The sequence below is a fragment of the Rhinolophus sinicus genome, chromosome 13, assembly GCF_057876585.1.
Source record: "Rhinolophus sinicus isolate RSI-liver-muscle chromosome 13, RSI-T2T, whole genome shotgun sequence".
NCBI classification, from domain to species: domain Eukaryota; kingdom Metazoa; phylum Chordata; class Mammalia; order Chiroptera; family Rhinolophidae; genus Rhinolophus; species Rhinolophus sinicus.
In genome coordinates, this window is record NC_142513.1 from 40,923,321 (window position 1) to 40,945,000 (window position 21,680).

The 21,680-nt window shown below is 44.5% G+C and overlaps 1 protein-coding gene across 4 annotated transcripts in view; it reads left to right on the top strand.

Annotated features, from left to right (window-relative positions):
* Positions 1–14,385, top strand: part of CFAP61 (cilia and flagella associated protein 61) — a 332,957-nt gene extending 318,572 nt beyond the window's left edge. For 3 of the 4 annotated variants that reach the window (XM_019712531.3, XM_074317333.2, XM_074317332.2), the window contains exons 26-27: positions 9,706–9,796; positions 14,083–14,385. In XM_019712531.3, coding sequence (XP_019568090.2) covers positions 9,706–9,796; positions 14,083–14,283 — 292 coding nt within the window. In that variant the 3' untranslated portion in view covers positions 14,284–14,385. The remainder of the gene's footprint in view (positions 1–9,705; positions 9,797–14,082) is intronic. The other variant, XM_074317335.2, reaches the window with a different exon arrangement.
* Positions 14,386–21,680: the final 7,295 nt, after the last annotated feature.

Sequence of the window (21,680 nt, forward strand, 5' to 3'; positions counted from 1 at the left end):
GCTTAGGACAAGGCACAAATAGTTATTTCAATTAAAAAAACTGCAAATTTGTTGAAAGGAAATTTGTAGTCTGTGCAATAATTGATTGGTTCCCAGGTAACTGAAGTTTGGTAAACATGAGCCCAGGGGAAGCGGGCATAGGCATGCATTGACAGAAAGGACAAAGAACTGAGGTCAACCGGACCACAATTCCATTCCCGACTAAAGCACGATCTAGCCTTCCGCTTTCCGGAAGTGTACCCCACGCAGCCTTCTGTGCTCTGCCTGCAAAAGTTTCTCTAACATTTCTTCCCTCACCTTCAACCCCCCTGCTATGTGTATACTTTCGGGGTGGTGCCCACATCTTCACCATGATTTCCTCTGTACCTGCAAAGCATCTGGTACATCATGGGTTAATTGCAGAGAAAGACCTCCTAGGTCTTTTCCTTCCTTGCCATTTTGCAAACACTGAAGTCAGGAACTCTGGAAGACACCTAGGACAGAGAAAAGAAAACAGGGCAGAGAAAAGTCCTCGTGGAAACACAAAGGAGAAGGAAAGAGTATTTGGTGAGGGGTAGACTGAGGCAGCAGAGAACAGAGAACCAGAGTAAAGTGAGCATTGGAAATAAAGAAACAAGGTTTTGAAAGGGCTCACTGGACCTATTAGGATGGAGGGAGGGAGGGAGGGAGGGACAGACCAATGGACAAGCAGATAAATGGAAGTAGAAAAGAAGATAGGACATGGTATATGTGTTCTTAGCAGGGAGAAGGGGACAGCGTGGGGCAGGTGGCTTCAGGGAAGGTCTCTATAAACTTGCCTCTATCTCACCCAAACCCCTTAACCAGGTTTGAAACACCCAGATGCCTGCTGTGGCCCGTGTAGACTGGGAGACAACGATAAACCACAGGGGCATCACCTGACCTGAATGCTGCCACATGACAACAACAAGGCCCAGCATTGCCAAATCTGATTTTTTAAAAGAAAGGCTGGAAATCCAATTTCCAAATGTTGTTCAGGCCAAAGCAAACACATCTGCATAGATTACACCTGGCCCCTTGATTATATACCATGATAGTTATCACTTCATACCTTCTGTGTATTGGAATGTAAATGGAAGAGACAAGTCCTAGCAGCCATGCTCCAGCCCACTGGACCACAAGGTTGAGACTCACCATTGAATACAACCTACAATCAGGCATTGAGGAGAAGAATTGTCTGTCCTCCGCCATGAATCTAAGATGCTGTTAGTAACAAGAAAGGGAATATATAGCGAGAACTTCATTATCGAAGGAAAGCCTGTAGCCCACCCAGCTGCAGTTACCCTCACAAGGGGAAAAGGCAACTCGGACAAGTTTCCAGCTCCAGCAAACCTCAGTTACAGGTCTAAAAGCAAATACTGACTATTATCACAAAAGAGAAAGCTAGAATGCTTTTTTATTTTCTTAATGTCTTATAGTTTTCAGCCTACAGGTCTTTCACATCCTTTGTTAAATTTATTCCTAGGTATTTTATTCTTTTTGCTGCAATTGCAAAAGGAATTTTTTTTTCATTTATTTTTCTGAAATTTCATTGTTAGTGTATAGTAATGCAATGGATTTTTGTACATTGATTTTGTAGCCAGCAACTTTACTGTATTCTTTACTGTTTATTGTTTCTAATAGCTTTTTGGTGGAGTCTTTAGGGCTTTCTATATAAAGAATCATATCATCTGCAAAAAGTGATTCATTCCCAATTCCGATGCCTTTTATTTCTTTCCCTTGATTGCTCTGGCAAGGACTTCCAACACTATGTTGAATACCTGGTGATAGGGGACAGCCCTGTCATGTTCCTGAACGTAGAGCAAAAGGCTTCCTTTTTTTCACTGTTAATTATGATTATTAGCTGGAGGTGTGTCATATATATGGCCTTTATTATGTTAAGGTATTTTCCTTCTATACCCATTTTATTAAGTGTTTTAATCATAAATGGATGTTGTATCTTGTCAAATGCTTTTTCTGTATCTATTGATATAATCATATGATTTTTGTCCTTTATTTTGTTTATACGGTGTATCACATTGATTGATTTGCATATGTTGAACCGTCATTGTGCCCCTGGGGTGAACCCTACTTGGTCGGGATATACAATGTTTTTAGTGCATTGTTGTATTCGATTTGCTAGAATTTTGTTTAGGATTTTTGCATCTGTATTCATCAGAGATACTGGTCTGTAATTTTGTGTGTGTGTGTTATCCTTACTCGGTTTTGGTATCGGGGTGATGTTGGCCTCATAAAATGAGTTAGGGAGTATTGTCTCTTCTTCAATTTTTTGGAAGAGTTTGAGTAGGATTGGTATTAGATCCTCTTTGAAGGTTTGGTAGAATTCACTAGTGAAGCCATCTGGTCCCGGACTTTTGCTTTGGGGAATGTTTTAGATGACTGATTCAGTTTCCTTACTGGTGATTGGTCTGTTTAGATTTTCCAGTTCTTCATGGTTCAGCCTTGGAAGGCTATATGTTTCTAAGAACTTGTCCATTTCTTCTAGGTTATTGAATTTGGTGGCATATAGTCCTTCATAGTATTTTCACATGATCCTTTATGGTACCTGTGGTAGCTTCTCTTTCCTTTCTGATTTTGATTATTTGTGTCTTTTCTCTTTTTATGTTAGTGAGTCTAGCCAAGGGTTTGTCAATTTTGTTAATCTTTTCAAAGAACCAGCTCTTTGTTGCTTTAATTTTTTCTATTGCCTTGTTGTTCTCTAACATCATAACAATAGACCTTACAGAACTAGAAAAAAAGAACAAATGAAACACAAAGTCAGCAGAAGGAAGGAAATAAAAATCAGAGAAGAACTAAATGAAATAGAGAACAAAAAGACAATAGACGAAAAGACAATAGAATGTTTTGCATTAAAAAAGAAAATCTAAAGATCTTGGAGAAAGGGATGTGTTTCTTCTCTGCCCACCCACCTCCTTTTCCTTGCTATGGAGTAGTTTAACAATTTCCAGTTGAATCATTTGGATGCTGGGGAATGCAGCCTTGCTGTTCTGCAACTCTCCTTTCCTATCTGCCTGCTCGAAGGGCCTTAGCCTTGGAGTTAAGATGCAGGATTTGAAAGAACAACGCTTTTCTTTTCCTTCAGACATGCTGTACTCTTTTCTAAGGCCAGCAAATGCAGCTTCTTCCAGCGTTGATTTGCTTTTCTCAGCCCTCAGCATGACCAATGGCAAAGCTAGTTTCCAGGTCCTCTCCCAGACTATATGATTTTGTCAATAAAATAGGCTGAATGACCATATCAGGATGAGCTCTGGAGAAATCTGATCGATTACTTAATGATTGGACCATATCGACCAGAAATGGTTAATTCAGTTCAGTTCTACAAGTAGACATTTCCCGGGCTTCTGAGGAAAGTGTAAATTTGCAAAAGTGGTGGAGAATTTAAATCCTCCCCAAAAAACCAGGCCAGCCATTGACAAAATGAACAGAGACAGTAATGTGTTCTGTTTGGGCCCTGGATAATTTGTGTAAACTTTTTCTCACAGCTGGTAGAAATGATGTTTGTGATGTTAACACCCAAATCTACAGAGCCACTTAGAACTCCCCTTCACTGTGTTCTTACCTGAAATTCTCTGAAGTTTTTTAGGCGACCAGCTATGTGTGTCACTTAGTGGCTCTGGTTAGTCTTCCCTTTTTGAATATGAATTGGGAAAGAAGTTAAAATTTTCTCATTTTTTAAATTCACAATATTCATATAAATATAAATTTCCGAAAGTTCTTCACTAATGCTGACCATCCATAGCACTTGCTGCTGTTAATGCAGACCTGCCCCCTCAGCCTTGGCAAGGATTCCAGATGTTACTCTTCTTTCTACAGAGAAGGAAAGAAACCAAAGCACAGAAGTCATTCAGTTTGGGAGGAAAAGAAACTAGACCTAAAACTTTTCTTAAATAAAACTTCTTTCTAACTAACATCCTTATATCAAAAGGAGATCATCTTTATTTGGCTCAATGTTGTACTCAGTTGCAAAATGAGTTTGGTTAAATTCAAAGTAATTTTAATAATGAAGGCTGCCATGTTTCTAGGATGGTTTCAAAGAGGCCACAGGGGCCCATGACATTCTAAACCCCTCTCACCCCCCCTAAGCTTGGTCACTACAGCTGGTGCAAAAGCTTTCCATGGAGAGGAGGGAGAGCAGCCCGAGCCTGGCCCCTGCCCTCACCCGCAGGTCTCTTCAAGAGCATGGGCCCACCTACTCCTTCAGTCTCGAGAAGACCATCTCTGTGCCAGATGCTGTGGGGACCCAGAGCACACAGTGTGAGAGAGAACAAGACATGCACCAGGTTAGCTTTCCTGCAAGGTCAGAAGTGCCCCCATGCAGTGAAAATTGTGCAGAGAAAATGAGTGGAAGCACTCAGCCAGGAGTTAGCTTCAAGGAAGAGGTTTGTGTTGGACTTGAACATTGAATGCTACTGGGAAAGACATAAACTTGAAAAAGGGTCCTCTGGGCGGCAAAGACTACAGGATGGCCAGGGTGCAGGGTGTTTGGAGGGGGCAGGAAGGGTGAGACTCTTAGCCCCTCCATAAAAGGAGCAGCAGAGGGAGCAGCAGACCATCAGGGTGCAGTCTGGAGTGGGGAGAAGGCGGAGCTAGAAATGGACTCCGAAGGCATGCCCTCAGTCAGCTCCCCCCGCCCTCATGCCAGAGCACCCCAGTCCCCACCCCAGTGCAGAAAGGGATGTTCACAACCCACAGCTACTGCGGAAAGGAAGTTGACCATGGCTTTCCAAAATTCCAGTTCCCAAGGAGCTGACGTGACCAGTATAGGAAATGCTCAGCTGAGTGCCACTTTCCGTCGAGGTTGGTATTGTCCTTCCCATGGAGGATCAAAAAAGAAATATGATGCAAGCCCATTATTTTTCCCATAGTAGGATTAAATTTGCCTCCTGTTGAAAAAAATACATTGGCAACTGCTGGAAGGAGAAGGTGTAGATGGCCCTGAAAGGTCTTATCTGACTAGGGCTTGCCAACGAGGACACTCCTCCTCGTCCAGAACGGATGTGGTTCTGAAATTCTCAGTGAACAAACCTCACCCCAGCTTCATACATGTGTTTGGTTTGGTAACTAAAGTACATGGATTTTTAGCAAGTAAATTAAAATGCCTACATTTAAAATGTCCCCTAAAAATCATACCTGCACATTATAGAAACTCAATTAGCTGTCATCCTAAGCTGATCCCCAAATCCAGCACCTTAGAAAGCCAAACCCTCCAAGCCACGTAGCCATTGTTCTTAGAGGCTGCTGGCAAGTTTGAAAGGCATGGTGTTTGGGGATAGAGGGGATACTGCTTTATTTCTAAGAGAAATACTGGAAACTATAGGGTTACTAAAATATTTTATAAAATTGTTACACAGCCCCATTTTCTCTAATAAAAGTCAATTTCCAAAAATGTTAATTTCCCAGGGGTTCAGAGGGAGGGCGGGAGGCACAGGATTTTTAGGGCAGTGAGACTCTTCCCTGTAGTGGTGCTCCTACTGGTGGACACATAACATAAGGCATTTGTCAGAACCCAGAGATGGTGCAACAAAGGAACCCCAGTGTAAACTGTAGACTTTAGTTAAGAGTAAATGTATCGATACTGGTTCATGAATTCTACGAATCTGCCACATTAATGCGAAGTGTTAACAATGGGAAACTGAGGGGGGGAGGGAGGATGTGGGAACTCTCTGCTCTCTGAAAATGAAGTCTATTAATTTTTTTAAAAAGTTAATTTTCCAGAAGCAAACAAGGTCATGAGGAGCATGAAAGTGAATTATGTATGAACTGAGGTTAGGCTTCTTGGGGCTGTAAGTGGAAAATGGCCCAGGGCCACAGCCTGGAGCGTTACACAACGGAAAAGCTATCCTCATCATAGTGGCCGCTCCAAGGTCATCCAAGGAGCCTTTTAAAAATCACTATCAAAATAAGCAGTTTCTGTAAGAACTGGGGAAGGACCTTGCAAGTAGGATTTTTCACTGGGTAGATTTTTGGTACAATTTGTTTTTTCTTAATACAGCGGCACCTGCTGAAAGGAGAAGTCCAGATGGCTGAGAGGTCTTTTCTAACTAGGGTTTGCCAACTAGGCCATTCCACGTGCACCTTCCTCCTGGTCCAGAACAGATCTGATTCTGAAGTTCTCCATGAACAAACCTCACCCCAGAAGAAATCAGAAGAAATGATTCCTTTCACCAGTACCCACAACACCTACATCTAACACCCACCCTACAAAATAGCAGCTACTTCATCTGACGGGAAATGTTGCCAATTCTGCATCCACTCAGGAGCCTGACCTGAATCCTTTAAACAGAGGGGGCCAAAGGCATCTTGGAGACTGCAAATTATCTGCTAGCCATTTTCTCCATAAAGCCCATGCAGTTCTAAATGCCTTCTGATTAGAGTTGCAATAGGAATAGAAGACCTTCCAATGGGACTCCTGCTTTAGGGATTGGCAGAGTCTGAAATCTGAGTTTTACCCCTGGCTAAGGTGTTACTTTATACAGTTAGTATCATCCATGGGGCAGGCTGTGAGCAATCTGATGTCACAGAGAAATGTTTAGAAGCTGCCCTCCAGATGGGGTAGGAGCTTATATGCTCCTCTTAGTGACGCACAGGTTCTCCTAGGTGTGGGAGCATTATCATATGCAAATTGTCTCTAGGGACCACCACTGAAACTGCACTAAAACTGAAAACAAGCCTTCAGAAGTTAACTTGTTGGTTTGTTTTCAAGGGTACTATTTCACTATCACTCTTTTCTTTAATGGAACCCAAGAGTACTTTCTTAAAGGACAAAAAGAAAAATCCAAATAACGCTCTATAAACCTCTTTCCATTTTATAAATAAAAATGCCTGCCACCAACAACTTCCAGGAATATTCGTAGCAGTTTGCTGCAAAAATCGTCACCTACTAGAGAAAATGTTTTTCTATAGGATGCAGTGGTGGGGAGTGTGAAAGAAATACTGCTAGGCCACTGTACAAACCACTGAACATATTGTGATGAGAATCGGGGTTGTCAAATACTGAGGTGCCATTTCTGCTGGATTCTGGTGTGAGAGGCCATGGAGAGTTTCAAAACCAGCAAAAGAAAGAGTTTGCAATATATCCAAATTCCTCATCAGCACTCCTGACCCCCCGGCACTGTACAGACAGGCTTAGCAACTATATTTTCAGAGGATTAAGGGCCACTTCTCCAGCCATCTGTGTTTGGTTTTGTGAATGGAGGCTATGCAAATGTGGGCATTGGATGGTGGGCCAGTGCCCAGGGTGGGCAGCAGTGTGACCCTAAGGGAAGTGGGATTTCCCCAGAACTCCCTCTTTGAAGCATTTAAGAGGGGAGAGTTGTGAAGGCAACAGGAAGAAAAACCACCTGAACAGCACCTGGATTGTTGGAACAGAACTGGGCTGGGCAAGAAAAGCAGAGAGACAAAAGTTAGTCCCCTAGGATGTGGCTGTAGACCTCGGAAACCAAGAAGATGGGAATGCCTGATGCATGGAAACACACAGGGGAGTGAATATCAGTAACTGAGGAAAGATAGTGATAAATTTCAAAGGTCCCATTGGTGTTTAACTTAGGAATTACAATAGTTTCAAGATTTTCATGTCACCAATTCCCTGAAGCTTCTCTAGAAGCTGTTTAGGCCTATTAGGCAGGGATCATCCAGGCAAAACTGTGCTTGAGTGTCTGGACTTCGGCTACCATCTAACATCACCCCACTGAGCCAATCCCACCAATGTGGTCCACCCCACACCAACACTCAAGGAATTAGATGTTGGATGTTAGCCAAGGTTTGTCGGGGCTCAGAACTCCAGCCAGAACTCCCATCTATTTGACTGCATTCATTCAGTGTTTGGTGTCCTTGAATAACTGCAGAGATGAGCAGTCCTCTGACAAATTTCCAAGGAGTACCCTTCTGGGACCGTCAGCCTTTTATGCTGGACGGCTCAGGAAAATCACCCTTGTTTTCATGCACAGCTATCCCTCTGTTCCCATTGGGATTCCCCCTTTCTTAATACTTCCTGTCCTGGGGCATTTTGCAGAGTTTGTCACCTATTTATTTAGCAGAATTTTATTCTATTCATATAGAATGTATACAGTGCAATGTGCATTCATTCATTCATTCATTCATTCATTATTCCTTCATTCATTCAGTGACCATCTATAGGATGCCTTATACAGGTAAGTGCTGAGCTAGACGGCCATGGAGCCATTACACAACAGATCTGACTGGACCCCTGCTTCTGGGGACACCTATCACCTTCCTGAGCTCATCTCCTACCACTCCCCCCTTTGTTTATATCCATCCCACCCCCTGAATAGTCTGGGCGCACTCCTGCCTCTGGCATTTGCACCTGCTATTACCTCTTTCCTGAAGCCTCTTCCCCCAGATCTCCTCATGACCCGCTCTCTCCTTCCCCTCCAGTCTTTACTCACTAAGTCACCACCTTAAGTGACAGCCTTTCTTTGGTCTCCTGTCCTTACTTGATTTATGTTTTCTCCTAAGCAATCTCATTCTCTAACACCGTATATATTTACCTATTTTTGCTTGAATATGAGCTCCATGGTGGCAAGGATGTTTGTCTGCTTGGTCCCTGCTCTTTCCCCGGTACCCAAAACAGTGCTGGGAACATAATGGGGATGGAGTAAATAGTAGTGGAATCAACAGTTGGATGACAAAGTAGGTAACTAAGCATGAAATTGGGTCATATTCTGGTCAAGCAAGTAGGTGATAGGTAATAACTGACATACCTGAGTCCATGCTGATCGAGGCATAGACTGTTGTCATAAGAGTTGTCTTTTAATGCCTCAATGGTCCCTGGGACTCATTAGCTCCTTCCTCAAGAATTAACTTTAAGTCTTGGAAAACAGAAGGTGCCCATCTGCATGTGGGCACCAGCTTTTCCTTCCCGTGTGCACATACCTGACATCCATTAATAGTAGCAGGAACGACAGACTCACATCCAGCAAGAGTGAAGCCCACAAAATCGATGTGTCGCTGACTCTGAAGAAGTGACGCTCCCTGTTCCAAGACACTCAGCATTGAGATAAAGAGTTTAAAACACCAATAAGTGTTCTTGGTTATGACAAGAATGCATCACATTTTCAGCAATCATCTGTAAATTAAGGATGGCCATACAGTCTTCCAACTAAGAAAGCATTTATTCAAAGAGTCTTCAGTGAAAAGTTAGCAAATATAAAAACCAAAAGAGCTGCTCTCCTAAAAGAGATTCAATTAAGCATCCGTACAATTGTACGAAGACCGTGTTGTAGCACCGAGGTGGCCTGTTTTTCTGGTTTTTATTAATCCAGAAACCTTAATGATGAACATTTGTGTTATTGTCTACCCAAATTTAATTTGTTTATGCAGCAGTTCAGTTAATCCTGCAATCTGTTTTTCTCAAATGAGGGCAGATAATGGAGACACCGTTCTTTACAAGTCTTCAGGCTTTTAAATTCTGATAAAATCAGGATTCTTCACTGGGTCTTGCCCCAGCTCTGAATTAAACCACTTTAAATGTAATTATGGAACCTGGCCTTACATCAGGAACATCCATTTAAAAAATTGATTGGCCAGGCTGCTCCACGAGGCATTTTATGAGCAAACGATTGCAATGGGGCCAGGACTGTAATTTATAAAAGCAAAAAAGCAGGTAAATACTTTATTAGTGGTAATGAGAGGGTTTCCAGCTAACTGAATCTTTTCTTTCCTCACTAGCTACTTCACGGAGCCGTGGTGTATGGCCCTCTTTCACGATCGTTTTATTGATCTCAGGAAAGAGTTACGCCAAATCTTAACCTCCAAGGAGGTAAGAGTGATTAATGGATATGTGGGTTATTCCTTGCAAATTATAAGCAGCTTATAGTTGTTGATCATTTAGACTTTTCCCTACAGTCCCACTGTATTGTTTTACTTTTAAAACGAACTGTACTTTGTATAAACAAACTACAGAGCATGTAACATGGACAGTGATATTCAGGGAAAGTGGATTGTTTAAATCCTTTTATGAGGGACAAATTTCTTTTTCTTTTCTACAAATAACTGCATTTTCATTATCAGTTAACACTGTTGGCTGAAAACTGGATGTGAGTTTTATCTACTTGCCCTCAAGAATGAAGATTGCATTCCTTTAGTTTCTGTCTGTATTTGCCAGTCATTCACTAAACATTTGTGTGCATGTGGTGTTTTGAATATGTAAAAAAAAAAGTCATCAGATGTCCAAACACACTCCTTTTATGACTAAAACTTCTTTCTCAAAGCAATACAGAATTAACTGGACGTTAGGCTACATATTCCAAAGGCTCTATCCTCAGCTAGAAATTTGACTTTGCAGTGTAAATAGTAAAATATTTGTGAAACTTTAAATTATTTCTTTCAACTGAGTCCTTAGCAGAGTTGGGGAAAGTTAACATCTATTCTCAGAAAGTGGTCAAAGATCCATCCTAGACTCTCCCTTGCTTCACTCAGACAAGAGCTGGAGCACAGCTGAGCTTCGTTTACTGTCTAAATGAGCAACTCCTATGTCTCTGCTGGCATTTCACTGGAGAGCATCCACACCCCCTGAAGGTGCCTGTGGTGTGGGCTGCCATACTGGGCAGCACAGACGCAGATCACAAACTGAGTCCCTCCCGTTTCAGCCACAGCACGCACCACCTCGCTGAGTCCTAACGGAAACCCTCTGGGGTGGGCAGAAGCACTGTTATCGTCTCCACTTTACCAATGAGGACGCTGAAGTTGAGAGACTGTAAATGCCCTGCCAGGGGTTACATAGCTAGGCAGTGGCCAGTAAGCTTCAGATTCAGGGTCTCTCACTCCAAAGACAAGAACATAGGCACTGAGCCACACCAGGCCAAACTGCGTGGCTTGGTAGCTTCTTTAATTGTCCACCCCTCCACGCTCCCTGCTTTTCAATTTTATTCCCGGAGTCCAAGCTGGGAAATTTAAATAACTTTACTAATCTGAAGTAGATTCAGATTGAGGAAAATAGGTTTGAAATTTAAACCAAACTCAATTATCTTTAGGATCCACATAGGTAGGAACCTGGTAGGTAAATATACATGAGGGAAGCAGAGGGGACTGTGGCTACAGGTCAGACAGTTCCCTGCAGTTCATCCTGAGGCTACAAGGAAGTCAGCTCCGGTTGAAGTCATCCCCGTTGTAACCCTGGTGCTTACTAAACTGCTCAAATCCTCACATACACCATTGCTTCTAAAAATGTAATCTGCAGCTCACAGCTGCCCCATACTAAAGATGCAGTAGTTTTCTAGCTATCCCATCAAAACTCTGTGTCCCTCTGGGGTGGCCAGATGGCTCAGTTGGTTAGAGTGCGAGCTCTGAACAGCAGGGTTGCCAGTTCACCCCACCAGGGATGGTGGGCTGCGTCCCCTGCAACTAAAGATTGAAAATGGCAACTGGACTTGGAGCTGAGCTGCGCTCCAAGCAACTAGACTAAAGGACAACGACTTGGAGCTGATGGGCCCTGGAGAAACACACTGTTCCCCAATATTCTCCCCCCCAAAAAAATTATAAACAAAAAAACCCTCTGCGCCCCTAAACCCCAGATCTGAGCTCCACAGCTAACATTTTGCACAGGGCCAAAGGGTTTTAGGTGTCAGGCTTAAAAGGGAAGCTTTCCCTTCACCTTTCCAAGTAAACTGTCAAACCCAGTAATTCGCTTTTTATATTACTCACTGAGAACCCTGAACCTTTATCAATGGACAGACATTTGCTGTGGATTAGTTTGCTATGAATGAACTCAATGTGGACAGCAGGGTCTTTCAGTAGATCAGAAGTGGTCATGGACATTAGCGGAAGACACAGTAAGAACTCCCCAACTATTTTTGTCCGTTTTCGAGGTTTCCAGAAAGTGAAACCTCTGGAAGAAAAGCCTCTGCTGGGGATTGTTCTGTTTTCACATTTGCATTTGTCAAGTGGGAAAGGCCACAGGAAGAGGTGGTGTGTGAAGTGGTGTCTTGCCTCTAGCTCAGATACCTGTGGAACAGAGACTAGCTGTTACCATCTCCGAGAGCTGTGAGAGGAGTTAAGAAGGGGATATGTGCAAGTATATGAGGTCTGACACTTTTCGCAAACTTGTTGCAATGATGCTGCTAACATTTTTTTATATCAGAGGCATTATTCATTATGAATTTGTACTAACTGGACAATTAACCAAGTTTACTATTTGGAAGTGTTGAAAAGGCTGCGTGAAAAAGTTAAACGAAAATGACCTGAACTCTCACCAACAATTCATGGCTCTTGCATCACGACAATGCACCAGCTCACACGGCACTGTCTGTGAGGGAGTTTTTAGCCAGTAAACAAATAACTGTATTGGAACACCCTCCCTACTCACCTGATCTGGCTTCCAGTGACTTCTTTCTTTACCTGAAGATAAAGGAAATACTGAAAGGAAGACATTTGGATGGCATTCAGGGCATCAAGGGTAATATGACAACAGCTCTGATGGCCATTCAGAAAAAGAGTTCCAAAATTGCTTTGAAGAGTGAGCTAGGCGCTGGCGTCGGTGCATAGCTTCCCAAGGGGAGTACTTCAAATGTGACTGTAGTGATATTCGGCAACAAGGTATGTAGCACTTTTTCTAGGATGAGTTCACGAATTTAATTGTACGACCTCGTATAACACGAGCTCCAAAATCTTCAATAATTTTTATAGGTTCATTGCTTTTATTTGATACAATTCTCCTGAAAAATTAAGGCAGAAAGAGCCAACCTCATATACATTGCAGAGTATATGCTTGAGGACATGCTGGTGGCACTCAAATATTTCAGCACCTCTAATATTTAGTTCTGGGCATCAGTTGCCTTTTTACTCTCTTACTGCCTTTGTTTGGGCTGATTTGAAGTCCTGGCCCCACAGACTATTCTTCCAAGTGGTGTGTGTACAATCTCTGTCACCTAGGAATGTCTTGCTTAAATAACAGGTGATAATTTCTTTATGTCTCCATATAGTTTGAATCTATTTTTCTATTTATAAGTTCTTACTATTAATAAATTAATGATTCAGTAGAACTCTGCAAATTACCCACATTTGTTTTCTGTTCAAAATAAAAATTATTGGAAGTTCAAATAAATATAGCATCAAAGTCCACATGACTCTTCCTTTAGGGTAGTTTTCAATTATCACGGTGTTCAAAAAGCACACGGCTCAAACCATGGTGAAGAGCTTTTTATAACAACCCTGTTACAGATAGATGGGCAGATAAGTGATGAAGCAAATATTGTACAACATTAGCCGTAGAATCCAGGTGGTGTGCGTCCCGGTGCTAACTGTACAATTCTGTCAACTTGCTCTATGTTTGAATATTTTTAGAATAAAATGTTGGAAAAATCCCTACTATATTAGAGAGATGCACAGCACATTATTCTCAACTTCACACAACTGCATTCTCTCTGAGCCCTATCTTTAGAGATATCAATGAAATTTAACTTTGCTAAGAATTTATTCTAAGGTTTTTAAATCCTTTTCCTTGGGGATTCTAACCAAGTAAAGTAAACCATCTAGGAGTTTTCATATAAAAATGTTTAATCACTTCCTTTCTTATTTTTAAAACAAGCATGATCTACAAATAATTTTTATCTGAAAATTAAGACATTAAAATTACTATTCTTAGTGAACCTTGAGAATGTAATGCTAAGTGAAGTAGGCCAATCACAAAAATATAAATACTATACAATTCCACTTATGCGAGGTGTCTACATTAGTCAAATTCAGAGATGGAAAGTAGAATAGTTGTCGTCAGGAGCTGGGGGGAAGGGGAATGGGGAGTTAGTGTTTAATGGGTGCAGAGTTTCAGTTTAGGAAGATGAAAAATTCTGGACATGGATGGTGATGATGGTGGCACAACAACGTGAATGTCCTTAATGCCACTGAAATGTACATTTAAAAATTGGTAAGGTGGTAAATTTCATGTTATGTATAACTTGCCACAATTTAAAATCATTTTTTTTAATCTAAGAAAAAGTGACCATCCTTGGAGAACTGAGCATTACCCTTTTCATTTTTGTGAAACTGCCCTCTTTTTGCGGAGCTCAGTACAAATAATTTCTGTATCTGGCCTCTTACTGTATTTTCCAGGAAGAAGAACTTCCTTCCATGGAACAGTTAGCCCGTCAGATAGAAGATGACGAAATTAACCTGAACGAGAAGCCGAGGAAATACCTCAGAAGAGTTTTCCAGGAAACTATCTACAAGACGCTGGTGGAGAAAAGCATCCTTGACTACCTGCACTATAATCACAACCACCTGCCCATGTACGCGTGGCCAGACATCATTTAGTTGTCTCCACTGTATTGTTTTCACACATGTAGTTCCTGGAAGCGTTCTGTACAAATAGGAAACTTCTCTGAAGCCTGGCTTGACAACCAGCCAAGCACCACCATCTCCTGGTTCTGTCGTTTCTTTTCTGCGTCCACTTACGCCTGTAGTTTTCTATCATCCCAGTAGGTGGCGCACAGCCGTGCGTCCCTTTTCTGGGCCAGAGAAATGCTTTACTAATAGCAGACATGTTCTATGCAGAATAATCCATTTTAGCCATAAAAATGACATCGTACTGTATAAAACTTGTTTTTACCTTGGGTGTGACTCAGTTTGATTTCCTGAAATGTTCTGTCGCCAATTTTGTTAGTTCTTCACATGTTTTATCACCCAGTAATACTCCTGGGTGATAAAAAAGAAAAATGTGTGCCCACAATGGAAAATTAGCAAAACGGAGGATGAGAAATTAGCTCTGTGATCCAACATCAGAGGGACTGATTGTGTAAGGAAGTTTAAGCCAGTTTTTGAAACAAGGAAGCTTTGACCACGATCCTTGTATTTCTACTTCATGTTGGAAATTATGAGCATAAATGCAGTGAAAAACTGGAATATAACACACAGACTCATGCACAGGTTTTACAGTAGAAGACGCTAGTGGGAGATTAATCTAGTTGATTTCCTTTGACTCTTAGCACTGTTGTTTTGCACTAGTGGCCTAGAACATGTCGTACGTAATGTGGGTCAGAAAACCTCTTTCTTATTATAAATAAAGCAAATTAAGTGTGTACTAAAAAACATACAGATTCAGGAACAACAAATAAGATTGTTTTCATTTATTTGGATTTCTTTTAGTTGATAGTGTGACACTATTTGTGACTGAATTTTACCAGCAGGGCTTAAAATTGATTTTCATAGACACAATTCCAGTTTTTGTTCATTTTTTGTATTCATATTAATATTTAGCAAAAGTTGGCATAATTACAAGAATTACACAGCTATTAGGAGAAGAAGTCATAGTTGGCATTACAGAATTGTACACCGAGTATCAAAGTCATACTTCTCAAAATAAAATTGTTCCAGAACACTAGACTGATTTTTCTAAAGCAGGCAAAAGCAAGCAACAGACGCCACTAATTCCTTCAAATGTATGTTTAACACAAATGCATAGGTTATTTAGGGAGAGGGCCCAGCTTCAGCCACATGCTACAAACTGTGTAACTTGGAGAACAATCATTACTGGTTCACTCTTCAAACTACAGACCCAACACACATGGAACAATATTTCAGGAGCCTGTAAATAAATCAGCTCAAGAAACTATCCTCTCATTGTGGATGTGGGGCGGGGGGTTGACACAGTGTGAGGGATATAAATGATAAACGTCGAAGTATTACTTTGTTTTGTTCACCTGAAACTAATAAAAAATTAATTAATTAATCAATTAATTTAAAAAAAAACTATCCTCTCACCACCCCTTTCCCGTGAGAGGCCCTGGGTCAAATTCATCAGCAAATGGAGCTAATGTCTGTGACAGGCCCTGGGAACCCTTGGGTGGAGATGAACAGAACAACCTCAGTTAGATGATCAACAGTTACAATTTCTATGACCAAGTATTACCATGAAAAAACTCCTAGCCACACTAAAGTGACAATGCCAATCTTAATATTGAATCATGCATACATTTGATGTTTTTCTTTGCTGCTTTTTAAGCAGTCTTAAACCTCCATAAGTATCATGGCAGATTTGAAAATGTCTAGAATATATTTTAGTCTACATAGTGTATTGGATGTGGTTATTTAAGCATTGCCTCATAGAAAGTGATTGATTTTGTGAATCTATGCAAGGATTTTAGCATATGTGTTGTAGACTTCAGCATTTTATCACTGAGGAACAACTTTTCTAAGAATAAGAGAAATATCCAAGAGTGGTTGATCAAAGCTTAAAATTGGCTGTTTAAGGGCTTCAGGAGAATGAAGATATTTACCGCTTACTGATGACGATGACTGGCAAAGGGCCTCAAAGAGACGAATACTTGAACTTCTCAGCATGCACAGGCATAGATTCTGTGGAGACTGATAAATATGTGAAGTCCCTATGTATTTCAGTATTTGCTGTTAAGCCAGGGACATCTTGGACTCTAAGCCTGATCTTGGAATTCTATAGTTTTGAACAAAGAATACTGACAAGAAAATACCAAAGTTAATTTTCCCAAGTTGTATTCCCCAAATCCCATGCAACAACCATGCCTCCCAGATGCCTCTAATGATCTCTCCTGGCATATGTCAGTTTGTAATAGAGTGTAGCCACCTCCTTTCCAAAAAATGTTTCCTTATATTACACCCAAATATCACAGGAAGGCAAAAGAAAAATAAAAGATGAGGTGAGAGAGGAAAGGAAACACTGCATGGAGAATAAAATGTAAAGCCAGCCAATCAATATTTACCCTTCCGGGAGGGGGAGAGAGAGAGAGAGAGAGAGAGAGAGAGAGAGAGAGAGAGAGAGAGAGAGAGAGAGAGAGAGAGAGATACAAGCGCAACCGGGGGAGACACTGTTCGCCAAGCAGCGGGGAGAAGAGCTCAAAAGTCGCCGTGTGTGAGGAGCTGTTGATTGTTTTCTGGTTGAGAGAAGAGGTGATGATAAGGCTGGGATAAAGTGAGCCGGGAATGGGGCAGGAGCTGGCAGCTGTATGCTAATACTCACAGAAACCAAGCCTCCGCATCCCCCATTAAAGCAAGCGGCCAGGAGGCCACACATCACTGAACAAATAGGCTCTCTCTAGACAAATAAAATAACACACGTTGGTCTGCGGGGAGGAAGGGGGAGAGTCTGGGGGAGAGCAGAGTGGGGGGAGAGTGAGGGAGCAGGGAGAGAAGGCAAGAGAGTAGGAGAGAAGAGGGATACTGGGAGAGAGGTAAGGGGAGAGAGGGGTGGAGAAGGAGAGAAAAGGCGTGTGGGAGAGAGACTGGGAGAAAGGGAGAGGGAGAGTCTGAGGGAAAGAGTCACTGTGTGGGAGAGAGACTGGGAGGGAGGAGTGAAAAAGTTGGGAAGAGAGATGGAGGGGTGACTGGTGGGGCAGGGGCAGACAGGGGAGGAGGATAAAGAAGGGGAAAGAAAAGGATGGAGTAAAGGAGAAAGCGTGGCAGAGGAGTGGGGACAACACGGGAGAGGAGGGGAGGAGGGGAAGAGCGGGAGGGGATGGGGAGGGGAGGGGAGGGGAGGGGAGGGGAGGGGAGGGGAGGGGAGGGGAGGGGAGAGGAGGAGAGGAGAGGAGAGGAGAGGAGAGGAGAGGAGAGGAGAGGAGAGGAGAGGAGAGGAGAGGAAACATGGGAGAAAACGAGGGGGAGAGGACAAGAGGAGAGAAGGCGCCGAGGAAGAAAAACACCCCAAACCCAAAGCAGGAACAAGAAAGGGGGGAACTAGGCCAAGGCAAAAAGTGCCCCTTCTGGCCCCCAGGGGCCTGGCTACCTCTGTGTGCACGCACCCCAGGGTGCGCAAGGAGAGGTGAGAACCGGAGTCGCAGTGGCCTTTTCTGGTCAATTTCTGCTGGGTTCTGTCGGCGCCTTTTCCTTGATAGAGGCGGGCAGAGAATAGAGGCGTCACCTCACAGGTGGAAGCACGCCCTTGTGCGCCCCACGTTCAAAGTCATCCTGGTCCGTTCATTGCCGCCCCAGCTCTTCAGGGCACACTTCTCTGTTTATGACTTCCCCGCATTTTCTGGCTTCACCTTTGCCAGCTTTTGCCGACACAACCCTCCACATCGCCAGACCCAAGGACCTTCCTGACCCCACCTCCCCGGCCCGGACGGTCCCACCCGAGGCAAAAACAAACAGCCCTGAGGACACTTCAAGGAGCGTGCAGTGGCCCCGACGGTCCACTTGGAAGGATAAAAGAGGCTGCAGCCACCCGGTTGGCCCCCGGCCGAATAATGGGCGCGCAGCAGATTGCCAGGGGCACTTGAAACTCGAGGGGAGGGACATACTTGAGCGCGGCCGCTACTGCGCCGGGTGGACTGCGCCGGCCTCGGGGACTCTCCCTTGTTCGCTTTCTTTCATGCACTCTCCTTTTGTGTGGAATTATTTAAACGGGAGATCCGTGGCAGCTTTATGCTAATATGCCGAACAAAGGCAAGGGCCCGCGGGCGGAGGCCCGGAAGGGGCCCGGAGGCCGGAGCGGCCGCGCGGGGCGGCGGGCAGCAGGCTGCGCGTGTCTCTCGCGTGCCCCTGGGACTGACAAAACAACCCCTCATTCCTGCAAACACAAAGCCTCTCCTGAGCTCGGGTCGGCGTGCAGCGTGCACTGGGGCGCGGGCCCCTCTGGGACCTAGTGGCTGGCACTGCTGCACAAACGCATGGTTCTGGCCGGGTCGTGGCTCGTGGGCAAGAAGGGCCTGCGGTGGGGATTCTGTGAATCCAGGAGAGGGGCCCGAAGCAGAGGGAAGATGGGTGGGGGAGGGGGGATGCTGACAACTCCCTCTCGCCCCTCCCTGGCACCTCCAAACGCGCCCTGCGCCGCGGGGTGAGACTGAGGACCCTCTTGTCTTTGCCTTTCAGGATCTCAGGGGCTGCCTGGACTTGTGGACACCCCATGGGGCAATTCCTAGGCGGAAATTCTCTGTTTTAGCGCATATTGCCAAGCTTCGCGCTTTCTAGAAACTCCCTGGAGCTAGAACTCGAGCTGGGGGCGGGGAGGTCACAGTGAACCCCAGTGCGCTGCCCGATGGCAACCTCGGATACCCGGGAAGGAGAACTTGGAGCGCCTGGGGCCTCCAGCTCTGCAACGGTCACAAGAGTCCACAGCCCGGTCTGCAAGGACAACAAGCGACAGAGGCCGCCGTGTTTTTCCAAAGCGCTGGCCAGGACCCCACAGGAAAGGGAGGAGTCGCCTGGGACCTGGGATGGACACTTCGGGGCCCTTCCTTGGATTCTCATGCTCTCGGGCTCCCGTGAAGCTCCACTGGAGGGGGTCAAATCAGCGTTCAGTGTTTCCCCAGTCCAACTCCACGCGGCCCCTATTCGGAATCGCAGCGTGCAAAGGGCAGCCGCTGGGGCGCAGCGTGGCGGAGCTTTACTCTTCCTAGGGGAAGACAAATATCTCGACTCCCTGTCGCCATCCTCGCAGGTGCGCAGATTCCGAGAAATAAAATCAAGCAGAAAACAACGGAAACCCACGACCCGGTGCAAGAGTGCACGTCCTTAGAGGTTGCTGGTGTGTGCGTGCGCGTGTACAGCCCAATTCTTCCCCAGCCCTGGTTATGAAATTAGTTTGTAGTACTTGTACCTTTCAAGTTTCCATTTAGTTTGATCGTATCCATCTGAAAGCAGATTTCATTTTCGCTGGTGAGACTAGAAACCACAAATAAAAAAGAAAAGGATTCATTGAATCTCAGTCACTCAATAGTGTTCAATAGATTCTCTTGCCTTAATTCAGAGCCCTTTTTGAATTCGCTGCATTCAGGCAGGGGTTTTGTTTTGTTTTGCCATTCCCCCACCCCACCCCCTCGCTCCCTCTTTACAATTATGGGTGTTGTTATTTTTAAAGAATTCACAAGGTGACTAACTCCCTGTTATCTGTTGAATGAAAGGAGTGTTACACATGCAAGACCAAATGCCCCGCAGTCAGTTGGGGATGCGGCCGAGCCCCTGCCCTATTATATTCCACAATCCAGACGGGATTCGTGATTAGAAAATAAAATTGTCCAAAGCTGTCCCGGAATCCCTTTCCCACTTCTAATTTCAACAGCAGTATTAAATAGTGCTCAAAAGAGCAAAGAAATAACATGTTACTTTTAGACTGAAACATATTTATAAATTTTAGATAAACTTATTTTAGGATTTCTAACTTTTTTCAGAACTAGCATTCATTTCACTTAGCATTTTTAAAACAAGGATGAGAGCTTTCAAAATATATTCCATTGTATGTATTGTTCTCTTTTCAGTCTATAAATTTAAAAAACATTACAAACAAAATCATCAAATAGCTTGCCCCTTGATTAACCAACTTGATTAACTCTAGTAACTGTCCCATTACAACTTAATTCTGTTTAATTTCCACGCCAGGGTATTTTCAGAGGGAAAATCCGAAAACAATTAAATACCTTCAGTGGCATTAAGCATAAGCAAAACTCAGCAAAATCTATCTGGCTGCACAGAGCTTTGCAGAAAAATGCCCGTTTTCTTCTCTTTCAATAAAGTGACATTTTTCCCTCACAACATATCACATTTTATGTGGTTTTGCTATTTGTTCCCCGGTGATGGGCGATCGGGGCCACTATGCACTCTTAGAGTTCTGCCCCGGTCTGCGGAGATGCTGCCTTTTATGCTTCCTCGGGGCTGGGCTAAGAAGAGGATGGAGGCAAAGGGCCGGTCTGGGTCCAAACCTGGCGGCTGGTGGTGGGGGGGTGGGGGGGGGGTGTTGAATCTTCGCTGTTGTCTTTTCCTGGTGGCTCGCGGGGAGGCAGCTTGTTCTCTCCCAGGCCGCAGCCTGCCTCAGTGGACAGATTGCCCCCCCTCTCCCCCGCCCCCCAGCCGGCAGCACGCGTCGCTTTTGCGTCCAGATTGGCCGCGACCAGCGCTCTATAGCGGGAGGTTAATTTCCTTCACAGAGGTGAAGGGGGCACGGCTCCGGGGGGCCCGCGCCCAGACAGGCGGCCCCTTTATTCCGAAGCGCCTTGATTGGAGCCCTTGATTTAGCATCTGATGTCAACCCGCAGACAAAATGCCGGCTACGGATGAAAATGCATGAGGCTGAACAAGGAGAGCGGAAACCAACTTCATTGGGGCGCACGCGGCTGACCTAGCGTTTCAGGCTCAATTCCACCCGAATCAACCCAATCCTAGGCGACGCTGAGGCTCCAAGCGGCACCCCTCCGGGGATGCCAATCCCTCAGCCTCCGGGAACTTAAAAAAAAAAAGAAGAAGAAAGAAAGTTCAGAAATTCAAGTTCCTCTTGGAACCCAGCCCAGTTCTCCCCCCCCACCACCCCCCTTTAGCGCCGCGTCTGCTGGCGATTGAAGAAGTGCGGTGCCAAGTGCTTCTCAAACTCCAGAGAAAACATCCCGAGGCCCCAGGGCACGTCCAGGCTGCGGACACAAACATTTCCCTCGGCTGCAGCCAGAAGGCCAGATCCTCTTCCCAACCTTGGAACCCCAGGGCCCCGTTTTCGCTTGGATCCTGAGTCCCGCAGACCACCCGTCCGAACACCAACTGGGGCTCTCGGCGGCCCCGGCTTTGCAGCTATTTTCGATTCTTGATTATTTCCCAAACACCACGAGGAGGTCTGCGCTTCCCCCAACCCTTCTCCCACCCCAGCAGCCGCACTCTGATCTCCCCCGCGCCTGCTGTGGCCCACCATCGCCCCTACCCAATCAGCGCTCCCTACTTCCCCTCCGCTCCGGCTCGAGGATTGAACCCTCCTGACATAT